This window comes from Camelus ferus, chromosome 10, assembly GCF_009834535.1.
Source record: "Camelus ferus isolate YT-003-E chromosome 10, BCGSAC_Cfer_1.0, whole genome shotgun sequence".
Taxonomy (NCBI): domain Eukaryota; kingdom Metazoa; phylum Chordata; class Mammalia; order Artiodactyla; family Camelidae; genus Camelus; species Camelus ferus.
The window spans coordinates 67,125,119-67,148,023 of NC_045705.1; the positions used below are offsets into that span (position 1 = coordinate 67,125,119).

A 22,905-nucleotide genomic window follows, 5' to 3' on the forward strand; every position below is an offset into this window, starting at 1 on the left:
GGAAGAGGGTGCATAGAGTGCTTCCAGAAACAAGGAAGAGCAAAGGCACAGAAGTAGAAACTGATGGGTGGGCTGACAGGGGAGACTCAGGCATAGAGGATGGTGGCAACACAAGTCTGAGAGGGAGCAGGACCCAGTCATCCAAGACCTTGACTTGTAGGTTAAGGAACTTGCTCACCTGATCTGCTTTGGGCACACTGGGGTGGGGCCCTGGAGCCCTCTCTGAGTGCCCACTCTCAGAAGTCCCAGGTGGCCTGGAGCACTGATAAGCGGGCAGTAACCCCAACAGATCTAGACTTGGGAAAGTTATCTCTGGCCAGGGCCTGCATCAGGGCACCAGCCAGGGGGATCCTCAGGAGCAGACAGGTTCATGAAAATTCTCAGGAGACCAGATTGGAGGATGTAATGACAGATTCGGACAGGGGGAGAGTGGGGAGTCAAGGATGATGCCTGGAGTTCTGGTCTGGGTATCTGGGTGGATGGTGGTGTTGCCCACTGAGAAGGGACCCTCATCATCCTGATATGGTCTAGTTATAGGCTCTGCTGAAGCTGATCTCAGAAGGTAGCCTGAGAAGTGCATGGGATAATCCCCTGCTTGGCAAAAGGGTCCTGGTTCTGGCCCACAAACTGGTATGAGGCTTGGACTCCATGTGCCCAGGCGAGGGAGTGGGTCTTGTTACCTTGGAAAGTAGAGAGAGGCTCTAGAGAGTGGCAGGTTGAGATGGGGGCTGCTGCTGTGAGACACATGGATCCTCTCCACTGTGGGCTCTCGGCAGAGTGAGTTTCCCTTGCCAGGCAGCACAGTGACCCCTGTGCCCTCCCAGGCTGAGAGAGGTTTGATCCCACTTTTTGAAATAATGATCATTCTGGTCCAGAGGAAAGGTGGAGGTTGATGCAGTGTCCTTAGTCCTGAGTGGGAGTCCTGGGGCCAGGACTGGGTCTGGAGCAGGGGGAGTAGGGATTGGGACTGGGACACATTTGGAGTCTAGCTGCATTTGTCAGACCTGCTAAGGGTTCTAGGTCCAGTCCGGGTCCTGGTTGGATGGCCTGGTCCTGGGTCTGTATCTTTGGCAATAGAGTTTTTGGTATTAGGTCTAGAACCCTGGTCTGGGTTAATAGTCCAAGTCCAGGCCTGGGCCCTGCCCTCAAGTCCAGGGTTTAGAGTTATGATAGTGGTCTGAGACTGGGGATGGAATCAAGGTTGGGGTCAGTAACCAAGATGGGATCGAGGTGGTGGTCTGTGGTTGGGATCAGTATTTGGGGTAATGGTGCAAAATCTGGATCTGCAATCCTGTTGGGGGTCTGGGGTCAGTGTCAGGGTCTGGTGTGAAAGAGGGGCAGGCCCAGAGTGGTGATCTGAGGTCATGGTCAGAGTCAGAGGTGGCGGTCCAAGGTCTAGGTCTCAGGTCCTGTTTGGAGTCTGGGGTCAGAAATGTTATCCAGGTGTGGTGTCAGGTTTCCAACTGCATCCAGGGTCAGGGATCTGGGGTTATAGCCAGAGTGTGAGATCCAAGTCCCTGGGGTCATGTTCTGAACTGCCAGAAGGAGGTCCGAGTTGTGATTCGAGTTGTGATCAAGGTCTGGGTCTAGTGTCTTCTTCAGTCCCAGGTCCCTGTTGTGTTTCAAGTCTGGGGTCAGGGTCATGGCTGGGGTCGGAGTCTGAGATGGGGCCTGGGTGGCCTCGGGGGTCAGGCTCGGTCCAGCCCGCGTGGCCTCCAGGGGGCGCCGCCGCCCGCTCGCCCGGCCCCTCGCGGGCTCGCGGGCGCTGTGCGCGGCAGGCGGGGCCGGAGGCGGCGGCGGCGGCTCCGGGGCGCGGGCGGCGGCGGCGGCGGCGGCGGCGGCGGCGGCGGCGGCCCGACTGCAGTCCCGGCGGGAGCGGAGCGAGCCGGGGCCGGGCCCGAGCCGGCGCCATGGGGCGGCGCCGCCTCTGAGCCGCGGCGAGCGGAGCCGCGGGCGCCGAGCGGGGCCAGGCGGGCTGCGGCGCCGGAGGCCGACGGAGCGGCCGGGCCGGGCCGGGCCGAGCGCGCCGAGCCGAGCGGAGCGGAGCCGAGCGGCGGGAGAGGCCGCCGCCGCCGCCAAGATGGCGGACCTGGAGGCGGTGCTGGCCGATGTGAGCTACCTGATGGCCATGGAGAAGAGCAAGGCCACGCCGGCCGCGCGCGCCAGCAAGAAGATCCTGCTGCCCGAGCCCAGGTGAGGCGGGCGCGGGCCCCGGGCCGCCGGCCCCTCGGCCCCGCTCCCCGCTGCCTCGCTCCTCGACCCCGCAGCCCCAGACCACCCGGGCACTGCCCCCGCGACCCCTCCTGCCCCCGCCCCCGCTCCGCGTCCAGCAGCCCTGACCCGACCCCTGCGCCCCGGGCCCTGTGCACGGTGAACCTGGAGCGTCCCAGCCCCAGAGCTTTCCAGCCCCACTGGCTCCCCGACCCGCTCAGTACCCCCTGCCCAACTCTGCTTCCCTTTCCCTTCATACACTCGCCCTCAGCTCCGTCAGCCCCTTGCTCCTACCTTCTCCCCCAGGGGTTCGTGCTCCCCTTCTTCCTCCTCCCGGTGGCCCTGGGTCCCCATGGGATCCCCTCCTTTGCCTGCTCATCAACCTGGCCTGACTCTACGGCCCACCCCTTAGCTGTCCCTGTTCCCAGCAGCCCTCTTCGGGTTCCACTGTCCCCACCCCCAGCCCCCTCGGTGGACACTTATGCGAGGTTTGGGAGAGAGAGTCTTCCCGGATCTTCCCCACTCTTCTGGCGGGTCATTGGCTTGGGATGGGGTTTGAATGCTTTGGGGGCTGGAGTGCTGGTGGGGAAGTGCCCATCCCACTGAGGGAATCCCACTGTCCCTCTGCCCTCGAATTCCTCCTCTGGCAGGCCCTGCTTATGGTGCCCTGTGGGTGCTGTTTGCCAGGGGACAGCCCAGCACCCCTGCAACAGCTGGACCACGGCTGCCACCCCTCTGTGAGACAACTGATGTCGTTGCACCTGATAGCAAAGTTTAAACTGTTCAGGATTTAGGTGCGGGAGTAGACAGGTATGGACAATAGCTGAGGCTGTCCAGCATTTTATGGCTTCTAGAGTGCTTTCCCTCAGAGCAGCCCATGGGCAGGTAGGACAGGTGTGGTTTTGTCCCCATGGAACAGTTGGGGAAGCTGAAGTCTTAAAAGATGAGTGGCCTGCCAGTGTCACAGGTAATCCAGGGTGGTGCCCAGCCACCAGATCAGGGCTTCCAGCTTCTAGTTCCACCTTGTGTCCACCACTCTGGCCTGAGCCAGTGCTTGGCCGTCCTGCGTCTACAAGAGCTGTGTGCCCACCATGATTCCTCATGTCACATGGCGAGACCAGTCCCAGCAACTCCTGCGTCCATACCTGAGAGTTGCCATGCTGGCACCCAGCCAGCCCAGGAGCCCAGCCCCAGCCCACTGTCCTGGTCTTACCATGTGACTTTGGGCAAGTCCCTTCCCATTTCTGGGCCTCGGTTTTCTCATCTGTGAAAGGTGGATAGTGTGAAATAAGGGCTGTGACTCTGTGGCATCCTGAGTCTCTGAAGCAGGACCCAAAGTTGCCAGGGGTACCATGCAGGGGGTACCATGTTCATGTCTCCCGCACCCTCCCCTATGCACTATTCGCTGGGTTTCGGATTGACTGAACACCAGGCCTGGGAGAGGAAAATTGGTCTGCGTTTTGAAAAGGCCGTTAGGGCCCTTTTTTTCTAAGACATTTGCAATCAGATTTCTCAAAACAGGAACCAAACTGACTGTCAGCTGGGGGCTGTCCAGGGAGCAGCAACAGTTAGAACAAAAATGAGTTCAGAAATGACAAAGCCACGAGGGAGGAAATGGGAGAGTCAGCCTCTGGGGCTCACAGCTGCTCTCCTTGGTGTCAGCGGCCTCGAGACCCTCCTGTAGGTTGGACTGCAAAGCGTGAGGCGGGGCCTTTTCTGGAACTCTGCATTTGGGTAATCTCACCCCAGAGTGCATTGCTCCTGATGGGGCCCCGCCTTGGGTTGGCTCTGCAGGTGTTAGAACCCTGAGAAACAAGATGTTCCTCTTTTCCTGTCCCCTTTACGCTCTGTGATGTTGCTGCGGTGATAGGAATAATGGTGAAAATTATAATAATTTATTTATTTTTGACATCTGTCATCTCAGTGGATCCAGAAACCAACCTGTGAAGTTGGCAACGCTATGCATGTAGTAGTTGCTCAAGAAATATCAGGACTGTGTAGTGTCTGAAACTAGATAAGCTGTGAGTTTTAGGGAAACAGCAGGAGACTGAAAGCCAAGTGTCAGGGGCTCTTGGTTAGGATCACCATCTGGCAGCACGACACTGGGGAGGTGGCCCACACCTGCAAGATGGCCTAGAGGCCCTAGCAGTGACCATGCGTGAGCTAAGGCCAGGGAAGGCCCTGGATTTCTAGGCCTCCTGCATCAGAGGATACGCCACTCTTTGCTTTCTGCTTCACACACCCACTGGGTCAGATGCTTCCTACCCTGAACATCATTTATGACTGTCTCTTACCTTTGCCTGGCACTTCCCAGTTTGCAAAGTGCTTTTACTCCATTTTATCCTTTTCCCAACTGTGGGAAACAGACACAACTGTGGCATTTTCCCCGTTAAGTAGCTGAAGCAGCTGAAGCTCAGAGAAGGGGAGAGACTTGATCACAGGCGAGGTGGAATTTGAACTCGGGTCTCTGGACTCCCACGTGCTCTCTCCCTGCTATGTTTCTTCCATACACCCCTCTGTAGCTCTGCTTTCAGCCTGGTCTTTGTTTTGTGGAGTGTGCCAGCTGGAACTCCCTTGCCCAGGGAGTCATGGGAGGTGGCTTGGAAGCCCCAGGCCAGCCCCCAGCACCCTCAACTGTCTTGGTTCACAAGGCCCAGCCCCCTCCGGCCGCTGGGACAGAACTGAGCTCTCTGGCAAAGCAAGTGCATAGAGGGGGCGAGTGGTGGGGGCAGCTCCAAGCCTGGGGTCATGTCTTCCCCTAACCCACAAAGTCAGGGTCAAGGAGAAAGGCCAGTTTGTCTAAGACAAGGTGCTGTTTGGAGTCATTCCTGCCTTGGGGTGGTCCATCTTGGCAGCCTCCCTGCGGCCAGTGCCCGGGTAGTGGCTTGGCTGGGAGTTGGGGCTGGCATCACAGCTCTGACTCCTCAGGCCTGGGGAACAGGAGTTGTTGGGCGCGGTGCCACTGTGAGTTGGCACAGGGACCTTTCCTTCTGTCACCCTATGGAATCCGAGGAAACACCCATTTCTCACCCTTCTTGTGGAGGGAGGCAGCTGTGCAGCTGGAAGGAGACCCGGCTTCTAATCCCGCTGCAGCGCCAGCTCACAGGGGACCAGGGCACATCCCTTACCCTGAGTGAGAGAGCCTGCCTCAGTTTCCACCTTGGTAAAGGAGGTGCTGCCCTTCACTGGTGACCTCTCAGTGCTCCTGCAGCTCTCCGGGTCTGTGGTCTGTGCCTCTCCCTAAAGGAGCTGCTGTCTCCCTTTCCCAGCAGCAGGAGCAGTCCTGTAATTATCGGCATTTGCTTAATATGACCACGGAGGCCTCATGTAATTAATCTCTGGGCTTCAGGCTGAGGAGACGGGCCTGGGCGGTCCCAGGAGATGCCCTTGCCCTCCCTGTTGACAGTGGCAGCCCCAGCAGCAGATTGTCAGAGCTGGTGCCTCTTGCAGCTTCCCATTCTCTAGGCTCTTTCTTTCCTGGTCCCTCCCCCCACCAGGGATTTCCTCCTTCCTGCCCTTTTCTGGCTTCCCTGTCTCAGACCCGCTGCTCTTCCTCCGCTTCTTCTTCGTTCCTGTTAACTCTTTGCTTCCAGGACTCCTGCCCTGGATTTGTGGAGGGAAGGGGCACAGGGAATGGTTTTCTCCCTTCTCTTCCCTCCACTTCTCCATCACCAGGAGAAACCCTGCTGTTTCCAGCCTTTATCCCTTACCCAGAACTTTCCACTCCAGTAGCAGCCTTCTCCCTCCTCCCACCCCTGGAAACAAGATTATCTCTTCAGCAGTCATTCCCTCTGGGCTTTTGAAGCCCCTGCTCCCCGCCCCAATGATCTCCAGGACGTCTTTTCCCATCTGTTCTCCTTTCCAGAGCACGGGGGTGGGGGTGGGGGTTCACATTTTTGCTATTAAGTTGCTCTCCTGCCTGCCAGTCCCTCAGTAAATGGATTTGAAGGGAGTGTGAACATTACAGGTTGGAATCTGTGCCGGGGAATCTAGGCTCTGCCAACCCAGGAATAACGTGTCCTATTAATGCACGATCAATTCCTAGTAGTAAACTCCTGGTGACGTCAGGTGTAGGCACACTCTGCAGCTGTGTTCCCTGCCTTCCCGGGCACCCAGGTAGGCTTTGCAGAGGAGCCAACCGCTTGGGGGCTGGAGGGTTGGGGCTGCTTGTGCACGGCTGGTGCTTCCACGATATTATGCTCCTGCCTTGGAACAGACAGCAGAAGCCACAAGGACTTCAGAGTCTTTGAGGAACACACAGCCTCCATCACACGTGCCCTTTTTTACTGTGGCCCCAAGGGGCCCGTGTCCTCTGCTGGTCACATAAAACAGAATTACACTCGAGTTACTACTAATCTGTTTCAAAGAAGAAATACTAAAAATGAGGTGTTTGGCTGCATCTTTTTCTGAAACAGTAACTTACTTTCTCTGCATCACTCTAATGAGGGGGGTGCCATCTCTGCTGGCAGAGGGGCAGGTTTCAGAAGTGGGTTTTCTGGTGTTAATGTGATAGCAGCTCTGTTCTGAGCAGGGGGTTCTCTGACTCTGGAGGCCATTCTAGGTTTGGGTTTGGGGAGAGCCCCCGTCCTGGGAACTGCAGGGCAAGATGCCCTGGAAATTTGTTCTGGGTCTGTTCTAACATGATGGCAATGAGTTGCAGGGTGCAGAAGCTGTGATGTGTGACAAGGCCGCCACAGCGCCTTTTCCCGCACATCCTGGAAGTAGTTGCTTGTGGTCGCCAGGCCGTTGGGAACCTGGGTGGCCGCGTTCATTCTCGGTGAGCTTGTGTGTGCGGTGCCCCCTGGAGATCATTTTCTCTTCCTGGCTCAGGACTTGATCCAGAGTTGGCCGTTTGGGTTTGTCTTTCCCATTTGGTATATGGCCCTGTGCTCAAGCTCTGAGGACATTTTTCAGCCCCAAGGAGAGTCATTGAGAAATATTAAGAGGTCCCCAGGGACTTCCTCCTACCGCTGCCACCTTGGTGCCAGGTTTCCTGGAAATGCCACAGAGGAGCACCTCAGCCACAGCTGCAGCCTCTGATCTGCCGGCTTAACCGTCGTCTCCCAGAGCGTGACGGTTCCAGGCATGGCTGCACCAGACCCATTAGGCCCGGAACCCCTGTGCCAGCTTGCACCCTCCTGAGGTTTCGTGGCTCTAGGATCCGTGTCACACGAGAGCACAGGAGCCATGGCTCTTGGCCTGCCAGGTGCCAGCCAAGGTTACCCCAGGCCTGATGGGAAGGGGGTTGGGGGCAAGGCATGGGGGCACGAGTCCACTGCCTGGTGAGAGGTGAGGGGAGGCCCCTGCCTGGTGAGAGGTCCTTTCTCAGGGAGGGCTGGACATTTCCTTGCCACTAACTTGGTCAGGACTCTGGGTAAGCAACTCATCTTCTTCTAGCCTAGATTTCCTTGCCATCAAAATGAGTGTGTTTGCTTCTCCCAGGCCACACAAGCCATGGTCTGTGCCCCTGAGTGGGAGTCGTCTGTGAGGCCGCTGTACCACAGAGCAAGGGACTTAGCTTTTCCTTTGAGCCACGTGGTGCCCGAAGGTACCAGAAGTTCTCCCCCTCAGCACTTACCCCCTCCCTGCCGTCCTGTCACCCCAGCCCACACTCGGCTAGGAGGGAGGAAGTGCTCTCCCCCAGTGTTGGGCTGGGCCTGCTCCTCAGAGCCACGGGAGCCAGAGTGAGCAGCCCTGGCTGCAGGCGGCCGTGCCCGGCAGGGCGCTGGGCAGCTCCTGCCAAGGGGCCCTCGATACTTCGTGAGGGCAGGTATCGGGTCTGCCCCCCGGGGCCCCCAGGCTGAGCAGCACAGAGCCTGAGGCTGATCTGTGAGCAAAGTGGAGTTGCAGCTGTAGAGTGCTTGTTGGCCCAGCCCTGGGGGGGCAGTGTAGGGAGCTTGCCAGGCAGGAGGCTGCCTGGCCACAGCCCCACCCTCCCAGGACATGGCATGTGTGGGGCAGAGACCTGAACAAGACCAGGTAGCTTCTGATCCCATTCTAGAAGGAGGCGCAGGCTGGGGGTTCCAGCAGGAGGGCTCCCTCCAGGAGGAGGAGGGGACCGTCAGTCCTCACAGCAAGGCTGACATCTTAGGCGAGTTCTCCTTCTGCTGTGTCCTCTCTGCATTTTAAGGGGCCTGCTCGGTGGTGGCAATTCAGCATTTGTTGACATCCTCATTTTACAAGTGGGGAAACCGGACATTTAAAGTTTCTTACTTGGCCTGGCCTCAGGGAGGGAGGTGGGGAGACCCATTTGGAACCCTAGCCTGGGTGTCCCTCTGACTGAGGGAATGAAGGCGTTTAGAGGCCCTTTCCCAGAGGGACTGGAGCCTTAGGGTCCTTCTGTGGGGGGGACAATGCTGGCTTTCCTGACAGCCCGGAGTCAATCTAGCAGCCATGTGTTCCTGGATATGGGAGTTGTTGACCTGGGTGGGGACAGGAATGCTGTTCTGGGCTTGTGGCCACTCCAGACTCTGCCAGTATCGGGGAGTGGGTGTGGGAGATGAAGGTGACCCAGCCCACGAGCTGCAACCGCCTCTCCCGTGCCAGCCTGTACTTGCCACCCTGGCGGGAGCATCCCCCATGACACACTTTTCTAACCTGCCAGCTCCCTTGGCCCCAGCCTCGTGGGAATGGACAGGAAACCCTCATGTTGCCGCTTGGGGGGCCTCCCCTGCCAGGACTCTGCTGGAGTCTGACCTCGTGTTTGGTTGGGGGGGAGTTGTTTATTTTATTTAGAAAACATTTTTTTCTTTTTAAGGAAGAAAGTGAAGTGCTGCGGGCTGGGAAGAATGCTGGGCCACCCTGTGCAGCCTTCCGAGGGGCGGGAGGCGGGGTCTGGCCACCGAGGCGGCAGCGTGGAGCTTGGGCACTTTCTGCTGCTCCCTGGGCTGAGCCGCAGCAGAGCCGCCTGGAGGGGAGGAGGTCTGCCCTCCGGGAGCGCCTTTCCCAGGCTTTTGCGTGTCCGGCCACGGCTGCTCGGTGGGGTTGCCCAGCCCTGCAGTGGGAAGTGGTGGCCCTGCTCCCAGCTGGGCATTCCCATCGCACCGCATTTGCTGAGCAGGTCCCAATCTTTCTGGTTCCCGGGGGGCTTCCCTGTGACACTTGTGGGGGCCACGCCCTGTTGCCGGGTAGGGTCCTCCCTACAAGCTGGAGTCACTCTGCCCATCATCTGCATCTACCTGTCTGGACACCTGACCACACCTGACCACCCTCTGACCATCCACGTCCATGAAGGGTCAACATTTTGTGATATTTCTTCCCTCTTTATTGCTTTTCCTCATCCCCTTCCATAGACTGGAATGTCCTGAAACACAGAAATGGGGTGCAGACACCAAGAGCCAAGAGCTGAGCCAGCGGGTAGTGAGGCCCCATCCTTCCTGGTCCCCCTCCCGGGAGATATCTGGCCCTCGCAGGGTTCCCGGGCTCCATACCCCTGACTCCTGGCTGCCTGGTCGTGACCCTGCCTAGCCTTCACTACCCTGGATGGGGCCCTCCCTGCTATGCTGCATCCCAGCACACCCCCCAGTCTGTTTCCCTGTCTGAACATGAACAGGAGCCCCAGACTGGCTGTCGCAGAGTGGGGAGCCCCAAGAGATTGGCACAGACTGTGCCCTGTGGCCTCCCTGGTCTCTAGTCTCTAGTGTGCAAGCCCCAGGGTGGAGGCTGCCTTGTTCAGTTTCACAGATGTTTTCGCTCCTGATGTGTGTAAAGCACATGGGGGACTTGGGATCTGGTCTCTCCTCCTGGGTCCCTGTGAGTCCCATGGGACCCAGGGGATGTATCCTTGTTGGTGGCTGGTGGGCTTGAGCTGCGGTGTGGCTCCCAGGAGGGGAGTGTGTGCCAGCATGGCTGAGGGCTGCATCCCAGCCTTGGAGGCCCTGCGGTTGCAGAGGGCATCCTTGCCTTCCCGGAGGGAACCGGCTCTGAAGTGAAAAGCCCTCAGCTGGGGATCTTCTCTTGTTGGTTGGAGTCACAGGATGGGGACACAGGAGGGCTATCCTAGTCATCAGCACTGGTTTTCCTGTTGGAGACAGTTTTCGGAGGAGGTCATCGCACCTCCAAGTGTCCAAGGGTAGGGAGGTGGGGAAGGGGTCACGGCAGCAGGCCTGTATTCATGACCACTCCGGATACCCCTGTGTTCTCGTGTATGGCTCGAATGCAGCCAAGGACCTGGGAGGCCCAGAGCCTGTGCCTCCACCGAGACCATCCCAGAAGGCTAGTGCTGAGCATAAAAGTGCAGGAGTCCCCCTTTTCAAGCCCTGGCCCAGAGGCTGGCAGGGTCTGCTGGCAGCACTAGCCCTGCCTGGGGCCTTCTCTCCTCACCTCTCTGACAGGGCCTGGAGCCTCGAAACCCCCAGCTAGCCTTGTCAGCTTTTCTGCTGCCCGTCCGTCCAACAGCCTGAGCCTGCTCCTCCCCCACCTGTTTCCCTCCTTCCCAGCCCAGTGCCGTTAGATACCTGGGCTTCCTCCTGTGGGTGCCTTTGACGGAGACTGTCTACTTGCCTGCCTCCCTGGACCAAGCTTCCCAAGTGTCCTGTGCCCAGCCTCATCCCTGGCCAGGTCTTCCCTGCTGTCCCCATGTCCACCCACCTGCCCTCATGTCCACCCACCTGCCCTGGGCTTCACCACCTGTCGACATCCTGCTTGCACTTGAGGAATCAGTAAAGTTCCTCCTCTACACAGCCTCTCCCGACGGCCTAGAACACTTTCTTTCCCGAGTCTCCTCCGACTGACTGGGCCCCACTCAGGCTTTGTCTCAAGCTGTCTAATGTCACAGAACCACGGACGCAGGACTGGTGCCCTGGAAGGGACTACCTGGAGGGCAGGGGTGCATGGTGCCTTCCAGGAGGTGATGGACCCTGTGCTGGGCTCCTAGAGGGGCACAGGGATACAGAGAGGTTGGCTTGTGGGGTGCTCACCAGCAGCAGCCCCTTCATGAGTGGCCTGCCAGCGGCCCCACGTGTCCCCAGTGATGCTGTGTAAACATTTCATCAGCTCGGCCCTCAGCATGGCAGCCAAGAGCACTCCTCAGGGGCCCAGATGTGACCACAGCTGTCCCTCATGACAGGCGGGTCAGCAGGGCGAGACTGGGTAGCACAGGAAAGAAGAAGGGGGGACAGCAAGGTGCAACTGAGGCAGGCAGCATGGCCAGGTGTGACTTTCCCAGACAGCAAGCTCAGCATTGGGGTGAGGTAACTGGGGGCGGGGAGTGTGGGCCTGGGCTTCGTGGTCACGACTGCCAGCCCCTCCTCCTCTGCCCTCCAGAGTTAGGTGCTGGGGACACAGGAACTGAGGCTTGGCTTTTTTTTTTTTTTTTGGTATTGAGATACAATTCACATAACATAAAATTCATCATGTTGAAGTGTACAATTCAGTGGATTTCAGTACATTTACTGTGTTGTGCAACCCTCACTGCCACCTAATGCTAGAACATTTCTGTCACCCTAAAAGGAAACCCCGTACCCATTAGCAGTTACTCCCCTTTCCTTCTCCAGCCTCCGACACCACAAGTCTGCTTTGTGTTGCTGTAGATTTGCCTGCTCTAGACATGTGATGTAAATGGAATCATACAGTACATGGCCTTTTGTGACTCTCTTTCTCCCTTAGCGGAGTGCTCTCAGGTCTGTCCATGTGTGACGTGCCAGCACATCAGGGTTTCTCTCCATTTCCTGGCCAAGCAGTATCCTTTTGTCAGAAGGGGCCATGTTTTCGTGATCCATCATTTGCTGATGGGTGAGGCCTGGCTTTTGAGGTTTGGCCAAGTTCCCAAAGGCATCACGAGGCAGTGCTGGGGTCAGACTTCTGAGCAGCCACCTGCAGCCACCCTGGCTTTGGGGGACAGAGCCTTGGTGGATAAGCGCAGGCTTCCTCAAGTCCCTCTGGTGTGACCCATGGTCAGGTCCAACCTGCCTTCCTGGAGGGAGCAGTTGACACCTGGCAGCAGTGCCCTCCACTCCCGGTTCTGGGAGAGGAAGCAGCAACCTGCCAGGGAAGGGCTGCAGGCCTGTCGGGAGCCATGGGGTCTTCAGGTCACCATGGCCCCTCTGTCTTTCAGCATCCGCAGTGTCATGCAGAAGTACCTGGAAGACCGGGGCGAGGTGACCTTCGAGAAGATCTTCTCCCAGAAGCTGGGTAAGTATGGTGGGGGCTCTGCCACCCCCAAGACTGCCATCACTTGTCGAGCTGCCCAGGCCCAGGCCCAGGCCGTGGGGGCAGGAAGACCCCAAGGCCGCCTTCCTGCCCCCTCCCATCTGTCTGGACCGAGGTTTGGTGTCTCATCCACTAGGGGAGGGGGCAGGGCAGCCAGTGAGCCCCCCCACCCGGTGCAGCAGAGCTGTGACCCTAGTGCCTCCCAGCCCCTGATTGTCCCTGGGAGCCCCCTGAAGGGGGTGGGGGCCCAGCAGTCTTCCAGGGCCGCCAGGGAAGTTCCTCCTTTGGGGTTTTTGTTTTTGAGAGTTGCAGCTTCCCCTTGGCGCAGGCACAGCTGCTCTGGCCGTTGGTAGAACTGACAGGAAGGGGCGGGGCCCTTCCTGTGGCGCCTGGCGTGCTGTGGTCGGCCGCCCCCGCCCCCACGGGCCCTCTTTGTGAGCAACCTGCTTCGGCAGGCCCCTCCTCTCTCCCCCTCCCGTTGTCTTAGAAGTCTTGTGGGTCCACCCCACAGACTGGCACACAGGGAAGTGTGGAGGCAGGTCTCGGGGAAGCAGGCTCCAGCCACACACAGCTCCAATGTGGCCTTGCAGAGAGCAAGATCTCAGCTCTGAAATGGGAGTGGCCTGGCATGGCAGGCCCAGGCATTTGAGGTCAGGCTTAGGGAGTCAGTGTGTCCGGAAGCATACTGTTTGGGTCCCTTGCCTGTGCTGTGTTACCTTGGACACATTGCTTCACCTCTCTGAGTCTTATCTAGTAGCTCAGACTCAGGAGGCCCACTGCCGACTGTTGGAGGGCTGGGTACGGCAGTGTCAGTAAAGCCGCTTGCCCTCTGGGGAGCCCTGGTCACACATTGCTAAAGGTATAGTGTTGAAAGGCTAGTCTGCCTTTTCCAGAAGTGATGGCTGCAAGCTCTGGCAGAGGTGCCAGGCAGTGGGAACAGAGCCTCCAAGAGATGTGGAAAGCCACCCAGCACAAGCCCGGTCACCCATGTTGGGCTGGAGAGAGTAGGGTCCACCCTTCCTTTTGATTTGCCCTTCAGGGCTGCTCTGCCAGGTCCCAAGCCCCCATCCCTGGGGAGAATGAGGCCAGCCTGTCCAAGGTCTCCTGGGAGCCCTTCCCAAAGTCTGTCTCACCACTTCCCTCCCCCAGCGGCCCATGCCCTTTGAGGCCCCCTGCACCAAGGCCCCACCCCTTGGCCAGTCCTTCTCAGGACCTGCCACATACCGCCTGCCTGACAGGCCTCCCTGAGCCTCAGGTTCCCCAACTGGACCTGCCCTTCCTGTCTGCCTGTTTCTCATGGCTGCTATGAGAGTCAACCAGATGGTGGAGGGGGTGTAAGGTGCAGGGAGGCTGCCTTCCTCCCCGACGCTGCAGCTCTGGCCTGGCCCAGGTGGGTCTCACTGCACCTGCACAGCCCTCCTGGTGGGCGTGTCCCCCTCTCTGAGGAGACACAGGCCCTAGACTGCAGTGAGATGGTGGGGGGCCCAGACGCCAGAGTCAGCCCCACACCTCCATCTCACTGAGGCGCCAGTCACAATCCAGCCACCATCTAAGGAAGCAGATTCTGAGACGGGTGGAAATGCAGGCTCCCTGACCCTGAATCCAGGAATCTTTGGTTGGTGGTAGCCTCTGAGGCTGCCTGGACCAGACTCTGCCCTCTCCTTAGCCAGTTTTACCCGGGAAGCCCAGAGCCAACCCCACCATGATGGGAAGGCCTCTAGGGGCGGGTGTGTTCAGTGCGACTCAACACGCTTGCTTTCAGGGTACCTGCTCTTCCGAGACTTCTGCCTGAAGCACCTAGAGGAGGCCAAGCCCTTGGTGGAGTTCTATGAGGAGGTGAGGCTGGGTGGGCTGGCAGACGGCAGGGCCTGGTCCTGCTGTGCGTGGAGAAAGCGGAGAGTGTTGGGCTGCTTCCACTGAATCTGACAGACAGCTGGCACTGGCGCCCCCGCACCCCCTGGGCCAGAGGTCACCTGTGGGGATCTTGTCCTCTAGATCAAGAAATACGAGAAGCTGGAGACAGAGGAGGAGCGCTTGGCCTGCAGCCGGGAGATCTTTGACACCTACATCATGAAGGAGCTGCTGGCCTGCTCACACGTGAGTGCCCGGACCCGCCTGCCGGCCTGGGCGTGGGGGCAGGTTGGAAGGGCCCTGTGGAGAATTTAGATGCCTCTGTCTTCCCCAGCCCTTCTCGAAAAGTGCCATCGAGCACGTCCAGGGCCATCTGGTGAAGAAGCAGGTGCCTCCGGATCTCTTCCAGGTGTGTGCTGGGCTTCTCCCTGCTGCTGCTCGGCCCAGCCGGGGTCTCCCTTGGGCAGCACAGGTCCAGGAGCCTGGTTGGCTCCCGCTCTGGCTCAGTCACCAACCTCCAGCTTCCCCCCTTAGCCGTATATCGAAGAGATTTGTCAGAACCTCCGAGGAGATGTGTTCCAGAAATTCATCGAGAGGTGAGAGCGGGGTGTGCACAGGAGAGGAAGGGGAGGAAGAGGTCGCTCTGAGGAGGGGTGTGGATGGCACGGAGGAGAGAAGCCAGCCTGCTTCAGGCCCCGGGCAGGTGGGCCCCTGGGCCTGTCTACACCACAGTGTGGGGACTCCTAAGAGGTTGCCACCTCTTCCACACTACCGCCCCACCCTCCTCAGCACCAGGCATCTCCAAGCCTGTCCCAGGAGGGTCTACAGGGAGTGAAGGGCCACCTATGCGTCTTGCCTCCCATGGACTGTCTAGCATCTGGGCTGAGAAGCAGCGGGGTGGTGGCAGGGATGGGCACAAGAGGACATGCCCACCCCACTACCCGCTGTGGCCTTCACGGCTAGAGCCAGCCTGGTGGGTGGGAGTTGTAGGCAGATTTCAGCTTGATAAACGAAACAGCTTTCTTAGTGTCCCAGCTACCTAGCCATGGAGTGGGAGCTTCACAGGGAGTGAGTGCTGTGTCACTGCAGGTATGCAAGCAAGGATGAGATGAGCATTGTTGTGGATGTGGTGGCAGGAAGTCTGGGTCAGGCTGGAAGACCTCCCCTCTGAGCTTATCTGATTCCAGCAGGAACCCAAAGACAGATAGCAGGGTCAGCGTTGGGGATGCAGGGGCAGCTCAGGCTGGCGCTCTTTCTGGGCAGTCCTGGAAAAGGACAGTGAGGCTCAGGACCCCAGGGAATGGGAGTGGTGTGAGGCAGACTTACACCCAGCATTATTCCACTCACTTTCTAAGGCTCATCTGAGCCCGGTTCTTCTCTTACAGCGATAAATTCACACGATTTTGCCAGTGGAAGAATGTGGAGCTCAACATCCATGTGAGTGGGCTGGGTGGGTGAGGAGAGGCCCACCCACTGCTGCTCCTCCCCAGGGAGTGGGGCCCAGGGCTCGGCCAGGGCTAGGGAGGCCAGGGATGTCTGCCCTCCAACCCCCAGGGTGTGGCCGTGTGGTCAGTGCCAGAATCCCAGTGGGGACAGCTTAAGGCAGGGAAGCATGTGGCAAGGGTGGCCCCCCAGTAAGGGACCTCGGGTAAGCCCCCTGCCTCCAAGGGGCGGGGCCCACAGTGACCCCAGTCATTGCCGTCCTTGCAGCTGACCATGAACGACTTCAGCGTGCACCGCATCATTGGGCGAGGGGGCTTCGGCGAGGTGTACGGGTGCCGGAAGGCCGACACGGGCAAGATGTGAGCACTTGGTCAGCTGGCATTGGGGGGCATGCCTGAGGGAGAAGAGGGCCATTGGGGTGCCCTGAAGGCAGGTGGCAGGGTACTGAATGGTCAGGTGTCCACAAAGGGCCACGCACCATTCCTCCATGCTGCCATGTCGTTCTGGTGCCTGCCAGGGGCCCCCAGAGCCCAGCCTGCCAGCAATTCTGCTCTCTCTCCATCTGTGTGTGTCCTACGCTTGTCATGGTGTCTAGTCTTCCCTACAAGAGCCCTGAGGACTGCCCACACACCTAACCAGCCCCAGGGCCCTGTCCTGCAGGTGCCACTGGACGGACTGACCGACCAGACCCTCCCCTGCAGGTACGCCATGAAGTGTTTGGACAAGAAGCGCATCAAGATGAAGCAAGGGGAGACCCTGGCCCTGAACGAGCGCATCATGCTTTCCCTCGTCAGCACCGGGGTGAGCGGGCAGCCAGCCACTGGGTCCGCCTTTGGCTCCGGAGCCTTGGACGGCCTCCGCTGACCTCCTCTCCCGCCCCCCTAGGATTGTCCGTTCATCGTCTGCATGTCCTATGCGTTCCACACGCCGGATAAGCTCAGCTTCATCCTTGATCTCATGAATGGTGAGTGCCTGGCCTCAGGTGGGCTTGGGGCTGGGCTGGGGCGGGAGCTGAGAGCCCCTTGCCCACTGCCTCCCTCAGGCGGGGACCTGCACTACCACCTGTCCCAGCACGGGGTCTTCTCCGAGGCCGACATGCGCTTCTACGCGGCTGAGATCATCCTGGGCCTGGAGCACATGCACAACCGCTTCGTTGTCTACCGGGACCTAAAGGTGAGGCCCTGCCATTGAGTCCCTCCTCACAGCACAGCCGGCCTGCCAGGCCTGCAGGAGCCCTGTTCCCCCGACAGGCCAGCCCGACTCCTCCCCACTGCACTCCTCCTCCCACGAGCCATTTTCTGGATTCAGGCTGTGACTGGGGAAGGAAGACAAACCGCCACCCTTGGCCTTGTCCCTGGACACCCATAACCCTCTAGATTGAAGACAGCGACCCAGCTAGTATCTTGCCTGGCCGGGCCCTGTCCTAAGCCACTCCACTGGCGGCTCACTGGGCTTCCTCCACAGCCGGCCAACATTCTTCTGGACGAGCACGGCCATGTGCGCATCTCAGACCTGGGCCTGGCCTGCGACTTCTCCAAGAAGAAGCCCCACGCCAGTGTGTGAGTGCCCCAGTCCCCAGTCTCCCTTCCCGCACCCTCCATGAAGCCCCTCATGGCCTCCTTGATCCCACAGGGGCACCCATGGGTACATGGCCCCTGAGGTTCTGCAGAAGGGCGTGGCCTACGATAGCAGCGCTGACTGGTTCTCCCTGGGCTGCATGCTCTTCAAGCTGCTGCGAGGGTGAGTGGGCCGTCCCAGGCACGGGAGGGACAGGATAGAGACAAGCTCCTCCCTGGTCTAGGTGGGAGGCTGTGGGGGAGGGGGCCCACTGCAGCCTGGGTGTTAGGCAAAGATCATTTGTGCTGCCTGCCTCAGTTTCCTCATTCCTGTGCTCTGACCTTGGACTTCGGACTTTCTCGCCCAGACATAGCCCCTTCCGGCAGCACAAGACCAAAGACAAGCATGAGATTGACAGAATGACATTGACAATGGTGCGTGGAGGGTCCTGCCCAGGGAGGCTGGGTGGAGTCCATGGGGGGGCCCACAGTGAGGCTGGGGTCTCTTGCGGTATCAGGGTCAAGGACTCTTAGTTCCCACTCGCCAGCCCCCTCCCCACTCTGGCCTCCTACCTGGTAGTCTCTACCCTCCCTGTGTTGTCAGAGCTAGAAAGCTGAGTTAGGAAGGTGGGCTATGTTTCTCCCTCTGCTGGGGCCCTGGACCCTCACACCACTGCCCTGAGCAGCTTCAGGAGCCCCTGAGTTGTGATGGGGCCCCACCAACATCCCACTCCTCCTCTCTGCAGGCTGTGGAGCTGCCCGACTCCTTCTCCCCTGAGCTCCGCTCCTTGCTGGAGGGGCTGCTGCAGAGGGATGTCAACCGGAGACTAGGCTGCCTGGGCCGAGGGTGAGTGCCTGGAACCAGGGCCATTGTCCCAGGCCTTCCCTCCCTGCTGGGCCCTGGGTGGTGTCCGCACTGCTGGCTCCAAGACTCTGCAGTAGGCTGCTGGGTCAGCCTGCCCAAATCTCCGCCTGTGTCTCTCTGAGAACAAGGACTGTGTCCCATCACTGGAGCCTCCTCTGTGGTCCCAATCTCTTCTGGAGAGCTCAGAAGTAGGGCACAGCTAGCCCTGTCCAATGTTCTCTGGTGGAGGGCTGCCTGGGGAACAGCTGCTGGAGCTGGCTAGGGACAGGCTTCCCAAGGGGCCTTGTAACAAAGATGGTGATGATAATGATGATGACAGCAGCTTTTTATGTTTATTAAACATTTACTAAGTGCTGGACTTGATGTTGCAAGATTTACCACGTTAAAACTCATGTCAGCTCTACGACGTGGGAACTGCCCTTCTCCCCATTTTAGAGATGAGGAAACAGGCTGAGGTTTAAGGAACTTTCTCAAGGTCACAGCGCCAGAGAGTGGCTGAACCAGGAGTTAACCTGGGCCACCTGCCCCACAGCCCAGACTTTGCCCCCAGCCCGGGCGGTGTCAAGCTGCGATGACCCACATCTCCCCACAGGGCCCAGGAGGTGAAGGAGAGCCCCTTCTTCCGCTCCCTGGACTGGCAGATGGTCTTCCTACAGAAGGTAACAGCCTGGAGCCGGCACCAGGCGGGGCACTCGGTAGCCCTTGCCCCATGCTGATGCCCTCCCCCTTTCTGTCTCAGTACCCTCCCCCACTGATCCCCCCACGAGGGGAGGTGAATGCGGCCGATGCCTTCGACATTGGCTCCTTTGATGAGGAGGACACAAAAGGAATTAAGGTACTGGGTCTTGCCTGGCCTCTCACCCCTGAGCCTGGCCCGGGTGGCATCCTCCCCCTTCCTCTGCCCCTGTGAGACCCTGTGCCAGCCCCATCAGCCTCCTGGGCCTCAGGCTCCTCCTGAACATCCCTGGGGGTTCGGTTGAACCAGACCACCCTGTCCCAGGGCCCTGGGGTGGGCAGGCCTGAGGCTGATGGATGTCCCTGCTTGGTCCCTGCCTCGTCTCCGCGGTGAAGTTGCTGGACAGCGACCAGGAGCTCTACCGCAACTTCCCCCTCACCATCTCTGAGCGGTGGCAGCAGGAGGTGGCAGAGACCGTCTTCGACACCATCAATGCTGAGACAGACCGACTGGAGGCCCGCAAGAAAACCAAAAACAAGCAGCTGGGCCACGAGGAAGGTGAGGGTCACCAGCTGCCGTGGGAGAAACAGACCCAGCCAGGGTCACAGCCAGAGAGCAGCCGAACCAGGATTCAGATCCAGGCAGGGCGAGTGAGGCGGGCCTGGCTGAGCTTCCCTCTCTCGCTCTCTTGCGTCAGACTATGCCCTGGGCAAGGACTGCATCATGCATGGCTACATGTCCAAGATGGGCAACCCCTTCCTGACCCAGTGGCAGCGGCGGTACTTCTACCTGTTCCCCAACCGGCTGGAGTGGCGGGGCGAGGGCGAGGCCCCGGTAAGAAGCGGGCTGGGGCTGGGAGCCCCTGGGGTCGGTGGCTGGCAGGGCCTGTCCTGCGCCCTCACTGCCCCCTCCCCCCCTCCGCAGCAGAGCCTGCTGACCATGGAGGAGATCCAGTCGGTGGAGGAGACGCAGATCAAGGAACGGAAGTGCCTCCTTCTCAAGATCCGAGGCGGCAAGCAGTTTGTCCTGCAGTGCGACGTGAGTGGGGACCTGGGGGACCCAGCAGGGAGGGGAAGGGGCAGAGTGGCCTTGGGGCACCCAGGCCCCGCCTGACAGACCCCGGTGGGTGTGCAGAGCGACCCCGAGCTGGTGCAGTGGAAGAAGGAGCTGCGTGACGCCTACCGTGAGGCCCAGCAGCTGGTGCAGCGGGTGCCCAAGATGAAGAACAAGCCACGCTCACCTGTTGTGGAGCTGAGCAAGGTGCCACTGGTGCAGCGCGGCAGCGCCAATGGCCTCTGACCTGCCACCACCACCTGGCCGCCCTCCTGCCCGCCTTTTATAAACCTCTAATTTATTTTGTTGAATTTTTATTATTTGTTTTCCCGCCAAGCGGAAAAGGTTTTATTTTGTAATTATTGTGATTTCCTGTGGCCCCAGCCTGGCCCAGCCCCCAGGGAGGGGCCTGCTTGCCTTGGCTCCTGCTGCCACCCGCCCCGCCACTGTCCAGCCACCCTCAGCTGTGACCCCCAGGGGTCACCCACTCCCAGTGTCTTCTTGTGCAGGGAGAGCAGCAGCCCCCGGCAGCTCCCCGCCCCTTCCCCAGGGATGGTGCCACGCGGTGTTGTGCCACCTCCAGCTCTGTGGGGTGCGCTCTGTGCCCGCAGCACCTGGGTGGCCCAGCATCCCTCACCCCAGGGGAGGCTGCAGCACAGGGATACTACTTGAATTTTTCCCACCGCAGCCCCTCCTGCAACAGGGACACAGCCCTGCACTGACCTGCCCCTTCAGCCAGTTGGTGGACAAGGAGGCCCATTGTCTCCCTGACCCCAGGGCCTCCCACGTGACTTGGGCTCTTGCACCCTTTCCCAGGAAGAGCCCCCACGACACTGGCTGCCTCCATTCCCACCTTCCCTGGACACGGGCTCAGCCAGGAGGGTGGCATTGGCAGTGGCTGCTGCTGCCCTCACCATAGCCCCCCTCTTTGTCTCACCCCCAGCGCCCAGGCTCAGGGACCACAGAAAGGCACCTGCGGGTTGTGCTACGCTGGCCTAGCCTGGCCCCGAGCCCCCTTTCCCTGGGCCAGGCAGAGCTCTTCTGCCCAGGACCACAGGGGGCCAGCCTGGGCTGGCTGGGCAGCACAGTGAGAGGGGGCCAGGTAGGGCCAGCCCTCCCCACCCCGGGCTGCTCAGTGTGCCCCACCGGCTATCCAGCCACACGGCCCCACGGCCCATCAGTGCCACTTCCCCAGGGCGCCACCTCGCCCGCAGCATGCCCCCTCGTGCCAGTCTCGCTGCCGTGTGTGGTGTCGCGCCCTCTCCCCTGGGGCTGGGTTGGCAGGCCCTCCCCTCCCGTCTACTCACTCCCCGGGGCGTTTCTTTGCCGATTTTTGAATGTGATTTTAAAGAGTGGAAAATGATACTATGCGTTTTTATAAAAAATGGTGCCTGACTCCTTGGCTGTCAGACTCTTTCGTGGACAATGATCATTTTCTGCCTCCATGGGTCTGGGGCCTGAGGGGAGGGGGTCTTGGTGGCGCTAGATCCCTTCCACCTCTATGGCAGGTGTCCAGAGCCAGCCTGTCCAGGCCCAGGCATTCTCAGGGGAGCAGAGGGGTCTCCTGCCCACTGCCCAGGGAAGCAGGAAGAGGTGCTTGCAGTATGGGCTCGGTGTCACATTTGGACTGACTGAGCTCGGCCCGCCAGGGCCCAAGCTGAGGACACCCCCATGGACAGATGAACATCTCTGCCCTCGGGGCCACACTGCAGCCTCTGAATCTTCGCCTTCTCTTGCTTTAGCTTCCCCTCTGGTCTTGCTCTGCAGCCCCTAGTAGAGGTCCCTGAAGCCTGAAGGACCCCCCAGCACCAGGCCTTAGGTACCCAGAGGCTGTTCAACATCCTGCCTGTGTCCCTGCCCTACAGGCCCTCATGGGTGATGTCCATCGCTGCCCACTCCAGGCAGGGCTCTGAGGGCCCCATGGAGTCTCAGGAAATGGACTTTGAACTGGGCCTCCAGCATTGGGGTGGAGAAAGTGGGCATTCTATTTTAGGGAGGGGCCTGGCAGTTGAGAATGGCTCAGGTTGGCAAGAGCACTGTAGGAAGGAGCCAGGCCTGGGAGGCCCTGAATGCCAGGCTAAACCCAGCCCAGAGCCCAGGGGCACTTAGTGATTGCAGGACAAAGATGGGAGTGGACGTGGAGTCTGAACTTGGATTGGCCTTTGGGGAGTCCTTGGAGGCTCTGGACAGGGACTGGGTGGTGAGAGCTGCCAGTAGAACAAGTTAGATTACCATGTGGAGGATGTGTGAAGAAGATCAGAGCCCGGCAGGAAAAGGCAGAACTTGGGGATGAGAGAGGCACACCAGGAGGTCTGTGGTACTGTTCAGAGTCACAACAGCCAGGGAGCAGAGCTGGCCTGAAGGGAAGAGGGCGAGTGTGGCCAGATCTGGTTTAGGACATGCTGATGGATTGCATGGGACATAGGGTACAGAGGTGTCCCAGAAAGAGCTGAAATCTGGTCCTGAAGATGTCACCAGGATGACACTGGGAACAGACAGGCCTTCAGCTGGGAGAAGCCTGACTTGGGAGTCAGGGAGGGAGAAAAGGGGCCCTGGGAAAGGGTTGAGAAGACAATTAGGAATCAAGAGCCAGTGGGGAGTCATGTTCAAGGCTGCAGAATCAGGAGAGGCTGGGCCTGAGACAGTCCTGTTAGATTTGGGGTGAAGAGAGCTTGGGGAATGAGTAGCCCCTTTTAGGAAGGTGGAGGCTAGAGGGCTACAGCTAGTAGTAGCCAGCAGGGCCTGATTTTAGGGTTCTGGATATTCAGAGGCCTTTGAGCTGCCGCAGACCAAAGGACGTTACAAATAAGCTGATTACCCCACAGGGCAGGGTAGCAAAGTGATCCCAGATAGCACAGGAGCCACCTGGCCACAATGAGGGGGCAGGGTGAGAATGGCAGCCAGGGCCTCCCAGCCCAGAGACTCAGCTCAAACATCTAGGTCAAACCATCTGGTCAGCGTACTAATAGGGAGACTGAGACTGAGGGTCAGCCTTGGCCCAGCCTGGATGCTGCCTCACCATCCAAAACTAGGACCAGACCCCAGGCTAAGGCTAGGGTAACCACACCAGAGCTCAGCCAACTGAAGCCTGCACCCTGGTT

The 22,905-nt window shown here is 59.5% G+C and overlaps 1 protein-coding gene across 2 annotated transcripts; it reads left to right on the forward strand.

The window, feature by feature from the left end:
- The first annotated feature begins 1,813 nt into the window (after positions 1-1,813).
- GRK2 (G protein-coupled receptor kinase 2) lies at positions 1,814-21,200 on the forward strand. 2 transcript variants are annotated; one of them, XM_032489957.1, is made up of 21 exons: positions 1,814-2,193; positions 12,266-12,342; positions 14,123-14,196; positions 14,356-14,457; positions 14,546-14,620; positions 14,746-14,807; positions 15,597-15,648; positions 15,922-16,013; positions 16,356-16,455; positions 16,540-16,618; positions 16,697-16,827; positions 17,119-17,213; positions 17,287-17,394; positions 17,579-17,645; positions 17,957-18,057; positions 18,668-18,734; positions 18,815-18,910; positions 19,147-19,309; positions 19,449-19,585; positions 19,679-19,789; positions 19,886-21,200. In XM_032489957.1, exons 1-21 carry the CDS (start codon positions 2,081-2,083, stop codon positions 20,048-20,050), a joined length of 2,067 nt encoding a protein of 688 aa, XP_032345848.1. In that variant the 5' UTR covers positions 1,814-2,080; the 3' UTR covers positions 20,051-21,200. The 2 variants fall into 2 exon arrangements, with proteins under 2 accessions (XP_032345848.1, XP_032345847.1); XM_032489956.1 differs by having other exon boundaries at positions 1,817-2,193; positions 19,676-19,789.
- Positions 21,201-22,905: the final 1,705 nt, after the last annotated feature.

Bases quoted from the DNA above. Each gene is read 5' to 3' on its own strand.
- GRK2 (XM_032489956.1), top strand. From the start codon at position 2,081: ATGGCGGACCTGGAGGCGGTGCTGGCCGATGTGAGCTACCTGATGGCC. The intron at 14,808-15,596 runs GTGAGAGCGGGG...CTTCTCTTACAG, and splicing joins TTCCAGAAATTCATCGAGAG to CGATAAATTCACACGATTTT. The intron at 17,646-17,956 runs GTGCGTGGAGGG...TCCTCTCTGCAG, and splicing joins ACAGAATGACATTGACAATG to GCTGTGGAGCTGCCCGACTC.